The 23,690-nt window shown below is 48.3% G+C and overlaps 1 protein-coding gene across 2 annotated transcripts in view; it reads left to right on the forward strand.

Annotated features, from left to right (window-relative positions):
* Positions 1-23,690, forward strand: part of SORT1 (sortilin 1) — an 86,719-nt gene that overhangs the window by 56,760 nt on the left and 6,269 nt on the right. The window contains exons 4-19 of one of the 2 annotated variants that reach the window (XM_029069407.2): positions 525-627; positions 2,126-2,290; positions 2,775-2,848; positions 6,137-6,186; positions 6,991-7,121; positions 7,518-7,662; positions 8,932-9,087; positions 10,237-10,343; positions 12,910-13,012; positions 14,888-15,056; positions 15,655-15,845; positions 18,921-19,110; positions 20,642-20,758; positions 21,610-21,718; positions 22,474-22,580; positions 23,507-23,630. In XM_029069407.2, coding sequence (XP_028925240.1) covers positions 525-627; positions 2,126-2,290; positions 2,775-2,848; positions 6,137-6,186; positions 6,991-7,121; positions 7,518-7,662; positions 8,932-9,087; positions 10,237-10,343; positions 12,910-13,012; positions 14,888-15,056; positions 15,655-15,845; positions 18,921-19,110; positions 20,642-20,758; positions 21,610-21,718; positions 22,474-22,580; positions 23,507-23,630 — 2,041 coding nt within the window. The remainder of the gene's footprint in view (positions 1-524; positions 628-2,125; positions 2,291-2,774; positions 2,849-6,136; positions 6,187-6,990; positions 7,122-7,517; positions 7,663-8,931; positions 9,088-10,236; positions 10,344-12,909; positions 13,013-14,887; positions 15,057-15,654; positions 15,846-18,920; positions 19,111-20,641; positions 20,759-21,609; positions 21,719-22,473; positions 22,581-23,506; positions 23,631-23,690) is intronic. The other variant, XM_029069408.2, reaches the window with a different exon arrangement.

Here is a 23,690-nt window from a genome sequence, read left to right on the forward strand (position 1 = left end):
AAGGTAAGCATAAACCCGGGAATACCAGAAATTTACTCTTTCCTAACCTGGCTTGGATGTTGCAGGAAAAAACACATCCAACTCCGTTATAGAGTATTCTTCCAAGCACTTAGTACAGACTTGTGGCTGCAGTAAGTGCTCAGAGAATTTGATTGATTGATTAATTGATCTTTGTTGTTGGATTAGGGTCTAAGCCAGTTTAGCTGTTACTGGTCACACCCGTTTGCTCCAGCTTTCTCACCCAATGAACGGGGGCTGAATACTCCTCACGACACTATCACAACCTCAGAAATCGCAACCTAGACATCTTCTAAGGATTACTGTTCAGTACAGTGCTCAGCCCACCAGGGCTCAGTGAATAACGATGACGCGGAAAGCTGTGTTCTGCCCTCTCTTCTTTGCTATCCGTGATTTGGACGTGGGCCGAGATGGAAGTCTTTCGCGTGACGCTTGCTACCTTCATTTTGCTCTTAATCTTTTCCATAGGCTGGATCTAAAGAATGTTTTGTTTTCTCTTCTGACAGCGAGGACTATGGCAAGAATTTTAAGGACATAACCAACCTCATTAACAACACCTTTATCCGGACCGAGTTTGGCATGGCCATTGGACCCGAGAACTCTGGAAAGGTGAGAGCCTTGTCTTTCTGTCGTTGGCACCCCGGACTGCTTTTGGTTGGGCACCTTTTAAGCCCTGGGGAAGGGGGCTAGGAAGTGTTGGCTAAGAGATGAACAAATGGATGATTTTAAACAAAGAACAATGCAGGTGCTCAAGCTAACAGCCTCAGTTTTTTTAATGGTATGTGTTAAGCGCTTAGTATGTGCCAGGTACTGTGAACATAGCTGTAATTTATTTATCTACTTAGTCATATTGTCTGTCTCCCACTCTAGATTGTAAGCACGTTATGGGTGAGGAATGTGTCCATTTCCTGATGTATTGTACTCTTGCAAACACCTAATACTGTGCTTTGTACACAGTGAGTGCTCAATAAATACAATTGAATGAATGTACTAAGTGCTGAGGTGGATACAAGATCATCAGGTTGGACACAGTCTGTCCCCCACATGTCAATCCTCACTTTACAGATGAAGAAACTGAGACAACAGAGAGGTGACTTGCCTTTGGTCAGGCAGCAGATTTAAGTGGTGGAGCTGAGATTTAAACCCAGATCCTTCTGGCACTCAGGCCCATGCTCTATGCACTAGGTCATGCTCCTTCTCAATTGACCGGGGAGAGCTTAGAAATCCTCTTGAAGTGTAATTCTAGGATCAAAAGAAGCCAGATTTAACAGTTCTGGAAGCTGCAGAGCTCATTTGGGCAGGGAATGTGTCTGTTTATTGTTCTGTTGTACACTCCCAAGTGCTTAGTACAGTGCTCTGCACACAGTAAATGGTCAATAAATATGATTAATTCAGTTAATTGAATCTTCAAGAGTTCAGGATCTGTGAGAAAACAGCAGCCTGGCAGGGGAGTAGGGCTTGGGACAGATGAGCTGGGCACTGCTTCCATGAGCTTTTCCCTCCCAACTGCCCACAAAGGTCACAGAGTTTTTTATTTCCATTATCTCAGCTCTCATTTCAAGTGGGAACCAAGTGGAGACCCACAAAGAGTGTTTCTTCAGGAGCTCCACTTACAGAAGTTGCAAGACACTTAAAAAAGTTTCAAGAAGTAGCGTGGCCTAGTGGATAGAGCACAGGGACCTGGCTTCTAATCCTAGCTCTGCCACTTGTCTGCTGTGTGAGCTTGGAAAAGTCACTTAATTTCCCCCGAACCTCATCTGTAAAATGGAGATTAAGACTGTGAGCCCTTTGTAGGATAGCGACCATGTACAACCTGATTGATTTTACCCAATTGCTTAGTACAGTGTCTGGCACACAGTAGATACATAACAAATGCCATTATATATAAAAAAGACCTTAAACCCCAGTGTTGCCTTCTCCTTTTCCCTCCTCCTTCCTCCTTTCCCATCACCTCTTTTTATTCCCTCTCCTCCCTACTCCTTCCCCATCCCCTCACCCTCCCTCCCTTCTTCTTCACTCCTCCCCTCTTACCTGCCTTTCATCTCGGTGAACTGTTACCAAATCTTAATTGTTCATCTAACCCTTGCCCCTTCCCCTTGTCCTCCAGGTGATTTTGACAGGGGATGTGTCTGGAGGAAGCCGTGGAGGAAGGATCTTCAGGTCATCTGATTTTGCAAAGAATTTTGTTCAGACAGACCTGCCTTTTCACCCTCTGACTCAGATGATCTATAACCCCCAAAATGCAAACTATCTGCTGGCCCTCAGCTCTGAAGTAAGTATCCTCTGCTTTCTATGATCTCAGAATGTGGTCTCTAGACTGTAGGCTCATGTTGTGTTGTTACTCTCCCAATTGTTTAGTACAGTGCTCTGCACACAGTAAGTGCTCAATAAATATGAGTGAAGAATGAAGCCAAACAGACTTGGTGCCTGAGTATTCATTCCTCTGGTGCCGGACTTTCCCCCAGTGCCCCGATGAACTGAAAGACATCTTTCCACCCCGCTTGTTTTTGGTCGAGGGCATGATCAGCGAGCACTGGGCCCTCTTACCAGGGTGGATGGAGATATCGGTCCCATTATAAACAACGTTACACAATTCATCTCGACTCCCAGAGGAAGTGGTGATCTTTTCCAGCCCAAGGCGATGTTCCTTTTTTTTTTTCTGGCCCAGAATGATGGGGCCAGAAGCGCAAGTGGTAACAGACACAACAGCACAAGAGAAAACCAGACTTGTAACTAAGTCATTTGTAATCTTTCAGAATGGCCTGTGGGTGTCCAAGGACTTTGGGGGAAAATGGGAAGAAATCCATAAAGCGGTGTGTTTGGCCAAATGGTGAGTAACTGAGCACTTCCTCTCTGGCAGAACTCTGCCTTTTCTGGCAGGGAAGGGAAGGCGGTGGTGAATGTTCTCGGGTTAAGGACAGTGGCCACAGGGTCAGTGAAAGGTCCAGCTTTTAAAGTTGGTATTTTATTCATTTTTTGGTGTGTGTTTCTTCTGAGGAGACCAATCATTGCTACATCTGTAATGCTTATTTTAAAGAATTCTCTTTCTTGGGTGCTCTCACCCATGGCTGATTTGAATCCCAAAGAGCACAGTCTCATAAACCTGATAAGCAAATATTTTCAGTTATCTGCCGAAAGGAATGTGTAGCTCCTCCCGGAATGAATCGGGTATGCTGAGCTTACTTGTCTCCTGCCTGCAGTCCTCTTAATCATTCTTCATCTTTAAAATCAAGATGCCAGTATTTTTAAAAATATGCTGTTGTTTCATCCTTGGGATCTTAACCAGAGTTTGGAAGTTCCTCACTTATTACAATGACTAGCTGAGGGCTAGGTTTCTGAATGTGAGAATCATGTAGGCTGTAAACTTGTTGTGGGCAAGGAACATGTCTTTCAACTCTGATGTAGTCTCCCAAATACTTAATACAGGGCTCTGCACACTGAAAATGCTCAATAAGTAATAATGTTGGTATTTGTTAAGCGCTTACTATGTGCCGAGCACTGTTCTAAGCGCTGGAGTAGACACAGGGGAAGCAGGTTGTCCCACGTGGGGCTCACAGTCTTAATCCCCATTTTACAGATGAGGGAACTGAGGCACAGAGAAGTTAAGTGACTTGCCCACAGTCACACAGCTGACAGGTGGCAGAGCTGGGATTCGAACTCATGAGCCCTGACTCCAAAGCCCGTGCTCTTTCCACTGCGCCACGCTGCTTCACTTAATAAGTACCATCGATTGCTCCTGGAGTGGTTCAAAGAGTACAGGCCTGGAAGTCAGAGGACCTGGATTCTAATCCCAGTTCTGACACTTGCCTGTTGTGTGACCTTGGGCAAGTCACTTCACTTGTCTTAGGCCCCATTTTCCTCATTTGTAAAACAGGAATTCGTGTCCTCCCTCCCTCTTAGACCATGTGGAACAGAGACTGTCCGACTTGACTGTCTAGTGTCACTCCCGGTTCTTACTGTGGTGCCTAGTATCTGTTAAGCACTTACTATGTGCATTATTATTTTTTATCCTGACTTCTGCTTTATAGGCTCCCTTCACCATAGTCTATTTTTATGCTCTTTCCCCTGGAATCTTGGAGTTTGCTGCAAATTCCAAGGTTTGCTGGGAAAGAGAATCAAAATGTTTCTTGTATATGTTCAGCACCTGTTGCTGGGGGCTTCTCTCTAAGCAAACGTGATCCCAGTTCACCACCTTATAAATTGGTGTCATGTAAGCAGAATCAGCTGTCCATTTAAAATGAAAAACCAGTGCTTTAGTGGATTAAGAAGCCTGAATTTTTTAATGATAATTCTTAAGTGCTTCTACGTTCCAGGCACTATACTAAGGTCTGAGGTAGTTACAAGATAACAAGTGGGACACAATCCATGTTTCACATAAGCTTGCAGTCTTAATCCCCAGTATAACTGAGGCAAAGAGAAGTGATGTGACTGGCCCAAGGCCCTACAGCAGACAAGTGACAGAGCTGGGATTAATAATAATAATAATGTTGGTATTTGTTAAGCACTTACTATGTGCAGAGCACTGTTCTAAGCGCTGGAGTAGACACAGGGGAATCAGGTTGTCCCACGTGGGGCTCACAGTCTTAATCCCCATTTTACAGATGAGGTAACTGAGGCACAGAGAAGTGAAGTGACTTGCCCACAGTCACACAGCTTTTCTGTATCACCGTGGATGGCACAACCATCCTTCCCGTCTCCCAGGCCCGCAATCTCGGTGTCATCCTTGACTCGTCTCTCTCGTTCACCCCACACATCCTATCCGTTACTGAGACCTGCCGGTTTCACCTTTACAATATCGCCAAGATCCGCCCTTTCCTCTCCACCCAAACGGCTACCTTACCGCTACGGGCTCTCGTTATATCCCGGCTAGACTACTCTGTCAGCCTTCTCTCCGATCTCCCTTCCTCCTCTCTCGCCCCGCTCCGGTCTATTCTTCACTCCGCTGCACGGCTCATCTTCCCGCAGAAACGATCTGAGCATGTCACTCCCCTTCTTAAACAACTCAAGTGGTTGCCTATCAACCTCCGCTCCAAGCAAAAACTCCTCACTCTAGGCTTCAAGGCTCTCCATCCCCTCGCCCCTTCCTACCTCTCCTCCCTTCTCTCTTTCTACCGCCCACCCCGCACGCTCCGCTCCTCCGCCGCCCACCGCCTCACCGTCCCTCGCTCTCGCCTATCCCGCCGTCGACCCCTGGGCCATGTCCTCCCGCGGTCCCGGAACGCCCTCCCTCCTCACCTCCGCCAAGCTGATTCTCTTCCCCTCTTCAAAACCCTACTTAAAACTCACCTCCTCCAAATGGCCTTCCCAGACTGAGCTCCTCTTCTCCCTCTACTCCCTCTACCTCCCCTTCACCTCTCCGCAGCTAAACCCTCTTTTCCCCCTTTCCCTCTGCTCCTCCCCCTCTCCCTTCCCATCCCCTCAGCACTGTACTCATCCGCTCAACTGTATATATTTCTGTTACCCTATTTATTTTGTTAATGAATTGTATATTGCCTCGATTCTATTTAGTTGCCATTGTTTTTACGAGATGTTCTTCCCCTTGACTCTATTTATCGCCATCGTTCTCGTCTGTCCGTCTCCCCCGATTAGACTGTAAGCCCGTCAAACGGCAGGGACCGTCTCTATCTGTTGCCGACTTGTTCATTCCAAGCGCTTAGTACAGTGCTCTGCACATAGTAAGCGCTCAATAAATACTACTGAATGAATGAATGAATGAATGAATGAAAAGTGGCAGAGCTGGGATTCGAACTCACGATCTCTGACTCCAAAGCCCGGGCTCTTTCCACTGAGCCACGTTGCTTCTCTGGCTAGGTCCTCTGGCTCCCAGGCCTGTGCTCTTTCCACTTTCCTTTGCATTTGCCTCTCATCTTTTCCTTATGGTTCCACTAGATGAATAAGGAGGTCACTGCCCAGGGAAAAGCTCTAACTGCTCACATCTATGGAGAGCTGCTGAGTAAGCACCTAATAAATACTGTTACTACTGGCTTATCAGTTAATCAGTGGTATTGATTGAGTGTTTACTGTATAGAGCACTGTACTAAGCGCTTGGGAGAGTACAGTGCAGTAGAGTTGGCACAAGTGTCTGACTAACGTGCGTTCCTGCCTTCCCTTATTCTAGGGGATCAGAGAGCACCATCTTCTTCACCACCTATGTGAATGGCTCTTGCAGTAAGTACATTTTCATTCAGAAAAGAATATAATGGGCCTCTGGATGGAAGAGGCAGAGATTTTAGTAAAGGAACTTCTACCGAAAGTTGAATATTGTATTGGTTCCTAGGTGCTAAGATCACTCTGGAACTGGGCATACCTATGTGATTTTGAAGGAGAGAGTTATTTGCTGTGTTGTTTTTTTCCCTCTTCTCCCACATGTGAATGCTTCTAAGAATTAGGAGTTCATTCCCCAAAGTGAAGCCCCGTGGTTGAAACAAGATCTTAAACTTGCATTGGTATAGAATTGTCACAGGTTTAGATTGTTCCGGTCACAAGCGGGACAAAACTGCACTTGCTGTGAAAGTTGAGGGGGGGGGGGGGCTTTTAAAGGGGAGTGAACCCTAGCCCGCTATCTCAGACCCTTGGGCTCGTCCTGGGCCCCACATTGCTAAGAAGCTTAATAAGCAGCAGTCGACTGGTAGAGAAGGCTGTTGGGAGATGTGGCCATGCCATCGTCCAATGAAGTGACAATCCAAAAAGAAAGGAAAGAGGTGGTCTCTCAGATCTCCTCACCCTAGCGCAGACCCAAAGGGAGAGCTCGCAGTCTTGCACATTGGCTCTTCTTCCCCATTTGGTCTCCTCCTGGATTGGCGTCCAGCGACGGTGGGAAGGCTGCTGCCGACAATGTTCTGGGAGCCATCGGGACTGGGATTCTCTGGCAGCTGGATGTTGGGGTGTAGCTGAGGGAAGTCCTCAATTCTGTATGCGTATTGGACAGTTGTTGCCCGGCAGGAATGTTAATTCACATTTTCTGTCTTTAAGAAGCTGACCTTGGGGTACTGGAATTACGGAGAACCTTCGATCTTGGCAAGAGCTTTAAGACCATCGGAGCCAAAATCTACTCCTTCGGACTTGGGGGACGTTTTCTTTTTGCCTCTGTGATGACTGAGAAGGTGCGTCTTTCCTTCTCCTCTGACAATGTGGAACCCGAAGCTTTCAAGTGTTTTAGGATGCAGAAACCTTTCCCAGTAGATCTATCCAAGTTGATGAAAATCTTGGAGGGGAGACAGGGGTCTCAGGCTTATCAGGGACCATCCTGAGTCATAGGAAAAACCCGAAATAAAGACAGAAATTTTGACTCAGAAGAATGTGGTTCATCCTCTTTCTCTCCTCCCCGCCAAGCCCCCACTGCAGTTGGAGATCTGTTAGACCTTGAAATACTCATCTTGGTTGGCTGCCGGTTTGCCCTCGTAGTCGCCTTCCACCTGGATGAACGGGATGTACCCCGGCATAGACGGTGAGGGACTTTGAAAGAGTCAAGCGCCCAACTGGTTCTTTTCATCTTCCAGGGAACAACAAGAAGGATCCATGTATCCCTTGACCAAGGAGAGACATGGAGTATGGCCCAGCTTCCCTCAGTGGGACAAGAACAGTTCTACTCCATCCTAGCGGCCAACGATGACATGGTGTTCATGCACGTTGATGAGCCCGGGGGTAAGAAGCTGTGGGGAACTGGCTCCTGGTTGCCTCAGCCCCACAGCACTTACATATTTCTCATTTATTTATTTTAAATTATTTATATTAATGTCTGTTTCCCTCTCTAGACTGAAAGCTCATTGTGCATAGGGAACTTGTCTACAAACTCTGTTCTGAGATACTCTCCCAAGCACTTAGTAGAGTGCTCTCCCTACACTAAATGCTTAATACATACCACTGATGATGATCATTGCAGGATTCCTGGTGCCAGGAGAAGTTGTTCGAGAGGCCCTCTACCTGCCCTCTGGTTGTTTCCTACCATATGACAGAACCACGCCCTGTCTCTTTCACGTCATTCTGTTTCATCTTCAGTTCCACCCTGGCTGTTCTATTGCAGGGAAACCAGGGAAAGTGGATTGACTGTGGTGGAGATCCTCGTACATATTCAGCATCATGGCTAGATATTGCTTTCGTGTTTCAGCCTGTCGGTAGCATGGCATTAGTTGTGGTCTTCTAGACTGTGCACAATTAGAGATGCATTAGTTAGTCTTCGCCATTAAAAGAATGACAACTTTTGAAGGGGAATTATGGGCTGTGTTTCTAGCATTCTCAGTTTGAAGGGGAAGGACTCACTTGTCCTTCTTGTGGGCAGGGAAGCAGCATGGCGTGGTGGATAAAGCACGGGCCTGGGAGTCAGCAAGTCATGGGTTCTAATCCCAGCTCTGCCACTTGTCTGCTGTGTGACCCTGGGCAAGTCACTTCACTTCTCTGGGCCTCAGTTACCTCATGTGTAAAATGGGGATTAAGACTGTGAGCCCCTCCCTATCCTACCTGATTACCTTGGATCTACCCCAGAGCTTAGAACAGTGCCTGGCACATAGTAAGAGCTTAACATATCCCATCATCATTACTATTTTAAGTTGGCAGCAGTGTGGCCTAATGGAAAGAGCTGTGGCCCAGGAATCTGAGGACCTGAATTCTAATTTTGATTCTGCCACTTCCCTTGTTTGTGACTTTGGGCAAGTCACATGACTTCTCCGTGCCTCAGTTCCCTCATTTGTAAAATGGGGATTCAATACCTGTTCTCCCTCCTACTTTGACAGTGAACCCAATGTAGGGCAGTGACTACGTCTGTTTTGAGGATCTTTATATCTCCCCCAGTGCTTATTAAAATGGTTGGCAAATAATACATACGTGACAGACACAATTATTATTATTATTGTTATTGTTGTTATTGATCTTCCTTTCTGAGAGAAAGTCCCTTTGACTTGGTTTCCTGTGTTGCAGACACCGGATATGGCACAATCTATACCTCCGATGATCGAGGCATTGTCTACTCCAAGTCCCTGGACCGCCATCTCTACACCACCACCGGCGGGGACACAGACTTCACCAACGTGACCTCTCTCCGTGGGGTCTACATGACCAGCGTGCTTTCTGAAGGTGGGTGCTGCCTCCAGCCACCTCCCTTACCAACGAGAGACAGATGGGGGCGAGGGCTTTGGGGAAAAAGACATTCAAGTCAACTTTAAACCTCAAACCTAGCTGAACTCTCTTGCCGCTGAAGTCTAATTTGATTTCTTCCAGTTAGAGTCCCTGTGGAACGTATTTTTTTCCCATTACCTGCTGTGGTCTGCAGAAGTGGGGTTGAAAGGGAACACAGGCTGTCGCTTCCCTCCTGCTTAGCTCCCCCGGGACATGTAGTGACCTCAGAAGTAGAGCAGGGCTCCTCAGGGGAAGCGGGAGCCCTGATTTCCTCTTTCCTGAAGTGGGCCGAGGCAGTGAGGAGGGAAGGCAGAGCAGAGCCCGTTTGGTTCCTACCAGGGTTTTCTGAGGTCAGGGCTGACTGAGCCTTGTAAACCGAAGACAGAATGCGGCCCAGAGGCGCAGGCAACGAGGAGTCCTTCCCCAGTGGGGCCGGGGCAGTGGTAAGCCTGCTCACATGGGTGCTCCACAACCGGCCACCCGGAACGAGGGGCCGGGGCGAGGGACTCGTCCCAGGACTACAGGATGGGGATAGCTCTGCTGGGGCAAAAGGGGTTGGAATGGCATTCTCCTGCAACCAGCTGTCACCGTCGCCACGGTTGAAGAATGAGTCTCTGTGTCATGATGAGGCACTGAGCAAAGGAGCAAGAGTAGCAGGTGGCTGGTCTGGCTTGAGCCATCCAGGCAAGCAGTTGTCTGCAGGCCTCCCTTTGACCTCTAGACTGTAAGCTCATTGTGGGCAGGGAATGTCTGTTATATTGTACTCTCTCTAGTCCCTAGTACAGTGCTTTTCACACAGTAAGCACTCAATAAATATGGTTGACTGACTGGCCCACCTGATGTCTGCATTGCTCCCTTGAGGAAATGTGTGGTGACTAAGCTTCGGTTTTAAATACTTTGTTCTTACAGGAAAAATAATATGATGGAATAAGCCAATCAGAGGAGTGGCTCTTAAAGGCCCTCTTCCTTTTTTTGAATTGATTTAGACAGGTAGCACCTTCTCGTCCAAACGGTCAAGGAACTAGGGGCCCCTGGGTCCTGGGGCTCAGGCTGGTTGAAGGGTTTCTCGGAAGCCACAAGACTTAAGACTTGCCTTTCCCCAAACAGATAATTCGATCCAGTCCGTGATCACTTTTGACCAAGGAGGAAAGTGGAGGCTCCTGAGGAAGCCTGAAAACAGCAAATGCGACTCCACAGCCAAGAATAAGGAAGAGGTTAGCGTTCCCCAGATCCCACTGTGAGGCTGGACTCCATCCTATCTCCGCTAATGAGAGCCCTGAACTCAGCAGCTCAACATCTCAGTTTCATCATCTGTAAAATGAGGATTAAGGACTTTGAGACCCATGTGGGACCTGGACTGTGACCTACCTGATTAGTTTGAATCTACCCCAGTACTTAGTACGATGCTCTTAGTACTTAGTATTCTGCTTCTTAGAGAAGCAGCGTGGCTCAGTGGAAAGAGCACGGGCTTTGGAGTCAGGGCTCATGAGTTCGAATCCCAGCTCTGCCACTTGTCGGCTGTGTGACTGTGGGCAAGTCACTTAACTTCTCTGTGCCTCAGTTCCCTCATCTGTAAAATGGGGATTAAGACTGTGAGCCCCACGTGGGACAACCTGATTCCCCTATGTCTATCCCAGCGCTTAGAACAGTGCTCGGCACATAGTAAGCGCTTAACAAATACCAACATTAAATACCAACATTAGTATTCTTAGTATGGTGCCTGCTACATAGTAAGCACTTAACAAATACCATTTAAAATAAACCACAAAAAACACAGACGTGGACAGTTTGTAGAGATGTGATGGAAATGGGTTCAGCCTTGGGAAGAAAAGTTTAAGGCTCTGGGGATTTTCAGATTGAAGAAGAGAAGTTCAGAACTTCTCTTCCTCAATCTGAAAGTTTAGAGCACAGAAACTGCTCTCTCAGAGGTCACCAGTGATCTTCTTACTAAATCTAATGCCTTCTACTCCATCCTAATCCTCCTCATCCTCTCAGTTGCCTTCGACACTGGCTATCATCCCTCCTCCTGGAAACATTACCCATCCTTGACTTAACTGACACTGTCCTCTCCAGGTTTTCCTCCTGTCTCTCTGTCAACTCATTCTCAGTTTCTTGTGTGGGCTCCTCCGCTTCCCACCCCCTTAACGTGGAATTCCCTCAGAGCTCGGTTCTGAGTCCTTGTCTATTCTCCATCTATACCCATGTCCTTGGAGAACTCATTCTCTCCCATGGCTTCAACTACCATCTCCGCATGGATGATTCCTCAATCTCCATCTCCAGCCCTGACCGCTCTCCTTCTCTGTAGTCTTGCATTTCCCCCATAGACTGTGAGCCCCCTATGCAGGGATTATCTCTCTTTGTGCTGAATTGTACTTTCCAAGAGCTTAGTGCAGTGCTCTGCACACAGTAAGCGCTCAATAAATCTGATTAAATGAATGAATGAATGGTCCTACCCGACCTTGATTACTATATGAGCCTCCTCATTGACCTCCCTGCCTCCTGTTTCTCCCCACTCCAGTCCATACTTCACTCTGCTGCCCAGATCATTTTTCTACAAAACCATTCAGTCCAGGTTTCCCCACTCCTTAAGAACCTCCAGTGGTTTGCCCATCCACCTCCTCAGCAAAGAGAAACTCCCTAAAATCTGCTTTAAAGCACTCAGTCACCTAGCTCTTTCCTACCTTTCCTCACTGCTTTCCTGGTACCATGCAGCCTGCACACTACACTCCCCTAATGCCAGCCTACTCACTGTACCTTGATCTCATCTATCTTGCCACCAGTCTCTCGCCCACATCCTCCCTCTGGCCTGGAATGCCCTTCTTCTTCATATCCGACAGTCGATCACTCTCCCCATCTTCAAATCCTTACCTAAAGCACATCTATTCCAAGAGGCCTTCCATGTTTAAGCCCTCATTTCCTCTTCTCCACTTCCTCTTGCATCACTCTTGCACGTGGATTTGCACCCTTTATTCACCCCTCCCTCAGCTCCAAAGCACTTATACATATCCGTATTTTATTTATATTCATGTCTTTCTCCCCGTCTAGACTATAAACTCGTTGTGGGAAGGGAATGGGTCTGTCAGTTCTGTCATATTATACTCTCCCAAACGCTTAGTACAGTGCTCTGCAGACAGAGCTCGATAAGTGATCGATTGATTTAGAGAATGTTTTAGTAAAGGTATTGAAAGCGATTGGACAAATCTTTTGGTCCAATTATTTTTTTAATGGTATTTGTTGAGCACTTACTTTGGTCTAGTCACTAAACAATGGGGTAAGTACAAGATTATCAAGTTGGACACAGTCCCTGTCCCACATGGGACTGATAGTCTTAATCCCCATTTTACAGATGAGGTAACTGAGGTGCAAAGAAGTTAAGTGACTTGCCCAAGGTCACACAGAAGAGAAGTGGCAGAGCCAGCATCAGAACCCGGTCCTTCTGACTCCCAGGCCCATGCTGTATCCACTAGACTATGCCGCTTCACATAGTCTGCTTTGTCATCTGCCCCCCACTCCCAGGGTGGGGAAAAGAGAAGGCTCTCTTTACTCTCTGCTGTCTTTGCTATGTTTGGATAAGGTTGGCAACCCTGCAGGTGGTTATGGAGAGCTTCTAACCTTTTGGCCCACCGAGACAGCAAGCTGAGTACAGGAAAAGCCTAAATCCTGCAGGGGTCTTGTCAAAGGCTGGGGTAAATGGAAAGCCTTTTCGAAAAATTCTAGGAAAGGGACAGGACAGTTTTAGCCCCAGTCTAAGTTGTGTGTTCTTCTGGATCTCTTTTACAGTGCAGCCTTCACATTCATGCCTCCTACAGCATCTCCCAGAAGCTGAATGTCCCCATGGTGCCGCTGTCGGAACCCAACGCCGTCGGAATCGTCATCGCTCACGGTGAGGAGGAAGATTGCTCTGCCCTTCTGTCTGTTTCTGCCTCTGCTCCCCTCCGTCCCCTGGGGTCTCCTCTCTAGGGGGAGGAGAGGTGACTGCGGTCAGTAGCCCCATGAAGTCTTTTCGAGAGGATCTTGCGTGCAAAGCAACGAGGTCACAAGTTAAAGCCCTCTGCTCTTCTCCCTCCCCCGCTTCGCTCTTCCCTTTTTTCGTGGGGAATGTTCGCTCTTCCGCCTTGGGTTAAATTCCTGCATTTCCATTCCGATTCATTTCCAAACACAACTGTGAAATGGGATCTGGGCACACAGCCTTAGTTAGATTACCCCTCCAAACTTCCACTTCTATGTGGTGAGAATGTTTTTCCTCTTATTTTGTCACTGCCACTTGGCATTTGGTCCTCTGGCACTTTTATTGAGTGTCTATATCACTCTTCTAATGCTAAACTTCTCACTGTACCTCGATCTCACCGCCAACCTCTCACCCACCTCCTGCCTCTGGCCTGGAACGCCCTCCCTCCTCATATCCTAAAGATAATTAATTACTCTCCCCCGACTTGAGTCTTATTGAAGGCACATCTCCTCCAAGATGCCTTCCCTAATTAAGCCCTCTTTTCCTTTCCTTCAACTCCCTTCTGCATCGCCATGACTTGCTCCCTTTATTCATCCCCCAGCCCCGCTGTACTTATGAACTTATCTGAAATTTATTTATTTATATTAATGTCGGTCTTCTCTTCTAGACTGTAAGCTCTGTTACACTGTATATCGTACTCTCCCAAGAGCTTCGTACAGTGCTCTGCACATAGTAAGAGCTCTAAAAATACGATTGACTGACTGAGGTTGGCACCCATGGTCTCCCTGCCAACTCTTAATCTCTTCCCTTGCTATAGCTTCAGCAGGACAGTCCCCAGGAGCTTTTGATTTTGGGCTTGAGGTGTCCCTACAGCTCCTCTCCCCTTCCAGGACCCAATGGAGGCCACCCTTGAGTGCTCCTCCCCAGTTCATCCTGCCCTTCCCTGCCCCTTCTGCCTGGGTGTTTGTTAAACACTTACTATGGGCCAAGCACTGTACTAAGCGATGGGGGAAATACAAGTAGGTCGGGTTGGACACAGTCCCTGTCCCACATCAGGCTCACAGTCTTAAACCCACTTTACAGATGAGGGAAATGGGACACAGAGAAATGAAGTGACTTGCCCAAGGTCACACAGCAGACAATGACAGAGCCAGGATTAGAACCCGTGACCTTCTGACTCCCAGGCCCATCCTTTGTCCACTAGGCCATGCTGCTTCTCACGCTGCCCAGGATACATTGATTCTGGTTGCTTATGCTACACAGGGCACAATCATCTCCTCCCTAAAGTAAAGTCTCCCTTTCCTTTCCCCCGTTCTTCAGGCCCATCTTCGAGCTGTGAAAGAGTGGTCTTCCCTTGTCTTTTACCCATTCTTTTTATTTTTTGCATGGAGTTGTTTTTTTCTAACTCGCATCAAGAAATAACCAGTCCATCCCCCTCCCGCCGACTTCTTCCCTCCTTTTCATAGAGCTAGTGTTGCTTCTGGAGTTTTCCTCCTGTTTCCATAATTCGGCTACCCCCTTAAAATGAACTTGCATTCTATTGCCAGCTCTTCCTCCTTTCCTTGAAACGGTAGGGCTTCCGGTCAGAAAGGCGACTTAGTTTTGCTCTCTCCTGAGGGCCCGCATCTCCTGAATCCCAGGCTAGTGCCCTTTCCATTCATTTTGCTGCCGCCTCCCCTCCCCTCCACCCCCAACTCCTCTTACTGTGCTGCCACAGGGTCCCACAGGTGGTCCAGTGGGGAAGTAGTGAAATTGGACTTCGTTGGAGTTGGCTTCTTGTGCTCATGTGTTGGGTGGTCCGTGTTGCAGGCAGCGTCGGGGACGCCATCTCGGTGATGATCCCGGATGTTTACATCACCGATGACGGAGGCTACTCCTGGGTGCGGATGCTGGAAGGGCCCCATTATTACACCATCTTGGATTCGGGGGGCCTCATCGTAGCCGTGGAGCATGGCAGCCAGCCAATCAATGTGATTAAGTATGCATGAGCTCAACTACCCTCACACTGTTCCCATACAGGGCAGAAGTGGGATATTGGGGTGGGAAAGATGGGTAAGGTCCGGGAGGCCCATCCCAGCTCTCACAACACAGAGAGCTGTTGGCAGAGTGCCCGAAGGTGCCTTGGATTGAGAAGGCTGTGCTTGTTTTCCCCACGCTCCCTCCCTTTCCTGCCTCCCCATTGCCCACTTTCCCAAATAACCTCCTCTCTCTCCTCCCCTCCTGGGTTCAGTCAGCCTCGATCGGGAACGGCTCTCGTGGGCGACTGGAGGTGCCCCAGTCTCCACTCTGCTTTTCCATCTCCTACTGGGGACGAGGGGGATTGGAAACTGGTTTTCGGGTCTGGCTCCCCACCCTTCGAGTGGAGAGCTGAACCTGGCAGTGGGGGAGGGATTCCCTCCCCCTGTTCCACCCCAGTAACCCTGGGCCGAAAGAATGACTGGAACATGAAGTGAAGTGGCATGACGCATGAGCCTTCTCTTAATCGGGGGTTACCCTGGTGGCATCAGGTCTACCAGGCTAGGGTCGCCATTACTTCCCAAGCCACCTTGGTAAGCCCAATCCTCTCACGTGCTCAGGTTCTCCACGGATGAAGGACAGTGCTGGAACCTGTATACCTTCTCCAAGGAGCCCATCTACTTCACCGGCCTGGCCTCCGAGCCTGGAGCCAGATCTATGAACGTCAGCATTTGGGGTTTCCGAAAATCTTTCCCATCCCAGAAATGGGTCTCCTATACCATCGATTTTAAGGAACTCCTTTCCAGAAACTGTAAGTTTTCCTCCTCCTCCTCCTCCTCACCTACCTCCTTTCCCTCCCTATCTTCTTCCTCCTCCTTTTATTTGCCTCCAGCCAGAAATTACAAGCCCTGTCTTCCTTGTTTTTTTTAATGGTATTTGTTGAGCGCTTACTCTGTGCCAGGCACTGTTCTAGGTGCTGAGGTAGATGTAATCAGGTTGGACACAGTCCCTGTCCTACATGGAGCTCAAAGTCATAATCCCCATTTTACAGATGAAGCGACTGAGAGTCAGAGAAGTTAAGTGACATGCCTGCAGTCGCACGGCAGAAGACAAGTGGTGGAGCCTGGGATTAGTGTGTTCTATCCACTAGGCTAACTGCTCCCTGGAATTAAAGAACCAATTAGGGGAAGTGACTTTCCATGGGAACTTCTCCATGCAACAGAAACTACCTGATCATGTTATCGAAGGAGAGGGGAGACTTCACAGCCATAAATAGAGCAAAGCGTGACCTGTTCTGTTTTGGAGAAGGAGGAGAGATGTCACGGAGCTAAGTGATCTGTGACTAAGCGGGAGGCCCAAGAAGTCCCAGCTTGCGTCCCACCTGCAAACAAGGCACCGTAACCAAGGAGATTGTTTCATTAAGGTGCTTCTGTTCTTTAAAAATATCAGCACTTATTTCTACCTTCTGGAGCCCTTTTCCGTTAGTGATCTCATTTGTCTCTCCAACATACCTGGGTGGAAGGGGGAAGCTGGCATTTAACAGAAGAGGGAATTAACCCATGGGGGTAAAGGAGTCACCCAAGGCCCTCCAACAAGATGTGAACTGAGCAGAGAGGTAGGACCAGATCCCACGACTCTGAGTGCCACGTTTCCTCCATGGGACCACCCCCTTCTGTTGAGTCAAGGTGGTCCTAGAACAGTAGAGAGCTTTCACAGGAATGAGAGCTGTGAGGTGCAGACAGGCTTGATCGCAAAGCTGCAGTGTGTTGCCTTTTCCTCAACATAGCTCATCAGACACTGAGAACAATGTCCCAGGCTCTAACAAATGTTCCCATCTTGGATGATGACAGTATTAATATTGGTGGTATTTGTTTTAAATGCTGACTCTGTGCCAAGGACTGTATTAAATGTAGAGGTTGATCCAAGATCATCAGATTGGACGTAGTCCCTGTCCTACATGGGACTTAGAGTCCTTAGGGGAGCAAACGCTGGTAATGAATCACTCTTTGACAGAGAGGAAACAGAGACCCAGAGAGGTTGTGACCACCCAGCGTCACCCACCAATGTCACCCAGCAGGCATGGGGCAGAGCCAGGATTCAATCCCAAGGCCTCTGCATCCCAGGTCCGGGCTCTCTCTGATGGGCCGTGCTGCTTCCCAGTGATGAGAAAAGAGTAATTAGCCTCTTCACACTTGAAAAGAATTTCACTGGATTTGCCTCCTGATTTTTGAGAGATTTTTGACATTATTATTGTTGTTATTGTTGTTGCATATTGAGCCCTTACTATGTGTCGAGCACTGTTCTAAGAGCTGGGGTAGATGTAGGTTTATCAGGTTGGACACATTCCTTGTCCCACATGGGGCTCACAGTCTGAGTAGGAGAGGGAATAGGCATTGAGTTTCCATTTTACAGATGAGGAAACAGAGGCTCAGGAAAGCCATGTAATTTGCCCCAGGTCACACAGCAAGCACTTGGCAGAGCTGGGACTAGAACCCAGGTCCCCTGATTCTCATGCTCTCCCCACTAGGCCATTTTGCTTTGAAAAATAACTATGGCCCAAAGGTGTGGAATTAGCCTCTTTGGTTTTCTCTCCCTCAGTTAAGATTGCAGATTCCCTTCGCATGAGTATTTTTCTGTTTGGACTGGAATTCCAGTGGAGTGTTTTCAGCAAGTCCGGTAAAAGAATGGGAATTTGGTATGCATTCCCTCACTGGAGAAATGAGATGGAGCTCTGAAGAGGAAGAGTAAAGAAAACCGGATGAAATTTCTAATTCATCATTTGTGACTTGGAGTACATTTTCATTTGAATATTTTTCCAAGCAAAATATTCTGGTTTAAATACCAGCTAATGAGATAGTCCACAGGAAAAGACTTGGTCTACATTTGAAACCCTATTGGGAAGCTGTTTGGGGGTAGTTTTGTTTCCATAGTAACACTCTCGGGATATCCACAGACAAGAGGTCTGCATATGTTGCAGGCCCAGAGAATGATTTCAGAAATGACCTAAGCATCACAGCAGGCTCAGGAAATCTTACCAGTCAACTTCAGAGCAGGAACCTAACCTATTCAATCCGATGGCTGTGAGGCGCTAGGAAGTTTCCCCTTTCAAGAATAAGTTCAGAGAAAAACATGACTGGTATATAATAAGCGTGACTGTCGATATACCATGAGGTAGGACTGACTTTAGTCGATCCAAATAGCAGATGAACCCTCTAAAATGTCAGGATGCTGCACTCCCTAGGAGAAGCAGTGCGGCGTAGTGGAAAGAGCACGGGAGTCAGAGGACGTGGGTTCTAATCCCGCCTCCGCCACTTGTCTGCTGTGTGACCTTGGGCAAGTCACTTAACTGCTCAGGGCCTCAGTTACCTCATCTGTAAAATGGGGATTGAGTGTGAGAGTCGTATGGAACGGGGACTGTGTCCAACCTGATTAACTTGTATCTACCCCAGCACTTAGAATAGTGCTTGGCCCATAGTAAGCACTCAAGTACCATATTGTCATTGTTAGCATTTCTATTAGTATTAGACTCAGGCATTGTCACCTAAAGTGTGTTTTCCTCCTGCTGTGCTTGACCAGAATTTGCAAGTTGCTTAGCAGCAAGAAAATGAACCACCCCACTCTAGTGTCAGATCTAGGAGCTGAAACGCATAACCGCACGTTTGACCTGACATCTTAGTGAAACCGTCTTCTGCGTGTCTCTTCTGTGGAGTTATGAATGTGACCATCCAAGTGTAACCTGGCTTAGACTTGACCAACTGGTTTGTTCTGTGTCTTGAAAGTTGGGAACTGTGGCCTGAGAACTTTCCCCACTCTCCACTCTCCCCAGCGCGGTGTTCTGGTCCCCCAGCCTGACCGGCCTGTTCCTCTCCCCCCCACTGTCCTTTAGGCGAAGAGAAGGATTACACCATCTGGCTGGCTCACTCCACCGACCCCGGGGCACAAAACGACGGCTGCATCCTGGGCTACAAAGAGCAATACCGGCGACTACGCAAGTCCTCCGTCTGTCAGAATGGCCGAGACTATAGGTTGACCGGGCAGCCCGCGGTCTGCACCTGTACCCTGGAGGACTTCCTCTGGTATATGAGTCTGTCTCGGGTCCAGCTTTCCCGCTCCCCTCTCCCTCCTCCCCTTTCGTGCTTTCGTGCTTGGTGTAGCTCCTCTCCAGAGCCGGCCCAAACCCTTAGCAGATGTCAGGGCGGTGTTCTGCTTTTCAACCTGAGGATGGGGATGACTAATAACAATAATTGTGGTCTCTGTTAAGTGCTTTCTGTGTGCTGGTACCCCAGTACTAAGCATTGGGGTAAATCAACTAATCAGTTGTATTTATTGAACACTTACTATGTGCAGAGCATTGTACTGAGCACTTGGGAGATTACAGTTCAACAGAATTAGCAGGAGAAGCAGCGTGGCCTAGCTGATAGAGTGTGGACTTGGAAGTCAGAAGGATCTGGGTTCCAATTCTGACTCCAGTTGTCGACTGTGTGACCTTGAGCAAGTCATTTCACTTCTCTGTGCCTCAGTTCCCTAATCTGTAAAATGGAGATTAAGAACGGGAGCCCCATGTGGGACGTGGACTGTGTCCAACCTTGTATAATAATGATGATAATGTTGGTATTTGTTAAGCGCTTACTATGTGCAGAGCACTGTTCTAAGCGCTGGGGTAGACACAGGGTAATCAGGTTGTCCCACGTGGGGCTCACAGTCTAAATCCCCATTTTACAGATGAGGTAACTGAGGCACAGAGAAGTTAAGTGACTTCCCCACAGTCACACAGCTGACAAGTGGCAGAGCCGGAATTCGAACCCATGACCTCTGACTCCAAAGCCCGTGCTCTTTCCACTGAGCCACGCCGCTTCTCTACCGCAACGCTTAGTACAGTGCCTGACACATAAGCATTTAACAGATACCATAAAAAAATTAGGCACATTCCCTACCCATAACAGGCTTACAGTCTAGAAGGGAAGGCCGACATTAATATGAAAAAAATGGGTAAATTATCATAATATAATTTAAATATGAGATTCAAGGTAATCGAACTGAACATAGACCCTGTTCCACATAGGCTCACAGTTTCAGTCCCCATTTTACAGATGCGATAACTGAGGCACAGAGAAGTTAAATGACTCACCCAAGGTCATATGGCAGACAAGCGGTGGAGTTGGGATTAGATCCCAGGTCCTTCTGACTCCCAGGCCCGTGCTCTATCCACTAGGCCACGCTGCATATCTTCCTTGCCTTCTTGAGGGAGAAACTGAGATTCCCAGGGAGAGGGAAGTGAGATTGTCCAGGATTGCCAGAGAGTTTGATTCAGTTGCCCTGAAGAGGACCCAGGGAACCCTGCTTCCAGACTCTGGTTCACTTCTCTGGATAGGTGATTCTAAAGTAGAGTTGTGGTAGTCATTTGTAGTCCATTTGCATTTTTGTACACCCAGATGGCCCTGTTTCTTCTGCCAGAGTGACAGGGCTGGGAGAGGAATAGGGGTGGAGGGAAGTAACCCAAGAGTGCATCATCTCCATCATTAGCAACCTCTCCCTTCATATGTTGTTGCCACTCTTCCCCACTCCTAGCAACCTTTGGAGGGAGGCCTCATTTTCTGTCTCTTGCAGTGATTTCGGCTACTTCCGACCAGAAAATGAATCCAAGTGTGTGGAGCAGCCGGAACTAAAGGGCCACGATCTGGAGTTCTGCCTGTATGGAAGAGAAGAGCATTTGACCACAAATGGGTAAAGCAGTGTCCCTGGTCTTGAGAATGATAGGGGGTTGGAAATGAGCAAATCAGACAATCAGTGGCATTTACTGAGCGCTTACTGTGTGAGGAGCACTGTGCTAAGTGCTTCTTCAAGTCCCCCAAAAGCTGAATCCGTCTGCCCCAAGTTTCCTCTAGAGAGTTAAAGACTTTCCTAGAGGCTATGTGTGTTTATAAGTCTGCCTCAAGGTTTTCTAGAAGCTTCCTAGACTTAATAATAATAATGATGATGATGATGGTATTTGTTAAATGCTTACTATGTGCCAAGCACTGTTCTAACCGCTGAGGTCGATACAGGTAATCAGGTTGCTCACCTGGGACTCACAGTCTTAATCCCCATTTTACAGATGAGATAACTGAGGCACAGAGAAGTTAAGTGACTTGCCCGAAGTCACACAGCTGACAAGTGGCAGAGCTGGGATTAGAACCCACGACCTTTGACTCCCAAGCCCACGATCTTTCCACTAAACCCCTAAACGACGCTGCTTCTCAGCATGCTTGATAGCTGATGGTGTTTTGGAATAGTATCCCTGATTGGAAAGGCAGCGACACACACACACACACACACACACACACACACACATCTTCTGGCTGGGAACAGAGCTGCCTAGTGATGCTCCAGGAGAGGCATTCATAGTTTTCTGGTAGACGAATTCCAGTGTACCTCATCCCCAAATGGTAGAGACATTGGATCAGCCCAAAGGGATCGGGTCCGGGTTTCAAAACCTTGGAGTGACCTGCTTAAGAATTTGGCTCCTGGAAAGATCTGTGACTACTTCCTCTGATTGGATTGTACTGAAGCGGTGGGCTTCTTCTCTGGAATCCCAGGTACCGGAAAATCCCGGGCGACAAGTGCCAGGGGGGCATGAGTCCGGATCGAGAGGAAAAGGACCTGAAAAGGAAATGTAGAAGCAACTTCTTGAGTCCAGACAAGCAGGTTTGTTGAGTTTGAAGATGAGGGGGATTTTATTGACCAACCAGAAAGTTCAGGGCCAGGAAACAAATCGAATGCATAAAGGTGACTTGTTGGCAACTCAAGGCTCAACGGTCCAGTTGTTGAGAAAACTCATCCTCTGCACCGAACCCTTGCCCCAAGGCTGTCTTTTGGATACTTGAAATGGACATTGGTCCCCTTTCAATTTTGGAAATATCGACCAGTGGAATCTCTGAGCAGCTGGACTTGAGGAGTTTGGGATTTAGGTGGTTTGTTCACAGAGGCAGGCAGTATTGGATCCTGGAATTGCCTATAGTCTCATGGGGGAGAAAGGTCAAATACAATTAATTATATTCACATAAGAAACAAAGATAATAGTGTGTGCCATGCATCAGAGCACCAGTGATCGACATCACTGACAGATAAATGATGGAGATCTTGGGGCGTGCCAGATGTCTCCAGTCCTAAGTAAGGCCTAATTGGGAAGGCTTCCTGAAGGAGGGTCTTCCCTAAAATTCTGAAGGAGGGTGGGGAAGCATATACTAAAGTTTTAATCATGATAGACTCACTGAGTTGAAAAAGATTTAACTGTTGCACCGAAAGGAATGGGAGTGAATCAGCAGAAGCTTGGGTGGGGAGTTGCTTCTGGTGAAGGGTCCACCGATCGAACAATGTTAAGAAGGAAAGGGGTGGAAGGGGGTGCGGGTTGGAGCTTTGGCCCAGAGTCAGGAATGATGCGCATATCTCTGTTTTTCAAGAAGGCCTCGTCCAACCCCGCCGCAATCATCCTGGCAGTCGTGGGGCTGATGCTGATTACAACCGTAGCAGGCGTTCTCGTTATCAAGAAATACGTCTGTGGAGGCAGGTGAGGATCAGGAAACTGTTGCCTATAGGCATCACCGGTTTGGGAAGTTGGGCCAAGGATTGCCTGAGCTGGCTACGTGAGAACCGGTCCATCCAAGCAAGGTCTTCCTGGAAAATAACAAGCTGGCGGTTGCCGCACCCAAAGCCCCTGCTTGCCACAGGGAGCCCCAAGAGGACAAACACACGCACACCCACTAGAAAAGCAACTGGGCTGGGGCCTCTTCCTCTCACTGCCATCCCGCCCCTGCTGCCCTGGAAAACCCAGTCCCTACAAGTCCTGGATAATAGCCAAGAAGGCCAGGTTGTTGTGGGTGGGTGGCGCTAGACTGGGCATTCAGGCTGCTGGTGTGGATGTCCCACCCCTGCAGTAGTGGGAAATCTGGCAAAAAGCCAGGGAGGGGAGGGTGGGCCGGGGACCGCCTCCTTCCCACCGCCTCCTTCCCAGCCACCAAAGTGGAAGTCCTACTGCCTGCATGACTGCCTGATTTCCCAGGGAGTCCTCTTTACCCGTCACTGAGGAGCAAGCAGCCGAGGTGCTCCAGGCAGACGGTGGCCAAGACCTCTAGGAGAGAAGTGACCTGAGGAATATCAGAGAGAAGAAAGGGAAAGGGGAAGAAGAATGGTTGGAAGAAGGAACCAGAGGGCAGAGAGGGGGAAAAGGGAGGGAAAGAGAGCTTGGCCTTCGAGGTGGTGTCATCTCTACTGCCAACCCCAATCACTGGACCACGAGGTCATGGTACGTGCCATTCCCAAGAGGTCTGACTGTCACAGTGATGAGCTTCCCCTCAGCCCAGGTCTCCTCCAAGGCAGTTAACCCCCTCCTGCTCCCTTTCTCCCTCTGAATTTTTCCCGAGATCAAATTCCTGAGACCTAATGGGCCTCTCCGCTCAAGAGTGCTGATCGAGGTGGCTGTTTATCTCCCTGCAGGTTCCTAGTGCATCGCTATTCTGTCCTGCAGCAACACGCCGAGGCCAATGGTGTGGAGGGAGTGGATACGCTGGATTCAGTCTCCCATGCCAGTAAAAGCGGATACCATGATGACTCGGATGAGGTGAAGCCAGCTCTTACTGCTTAACTAAAAATTGTAATAATTGGTGTATTTGTTAAGCGC

This window comes from Ornithorhynchus anatinus, chromosome 7 (genome assembly GCF_004115215.2).
Source record: "Ornithorhynchus anatinus isolate Pmale09 chromosome 7, mOrnAna1.pri.v4, whole genome shotgun sequence".
In the NCBI taxonomy this organism is placed as follows: domain Eukaryota; kingdom Metazoa; phylum Chordata; class Mammalia; order Monotremata; family Ornithorhynchidae; genus Ornithorhynchus; species Ornithorhynchus anatinus.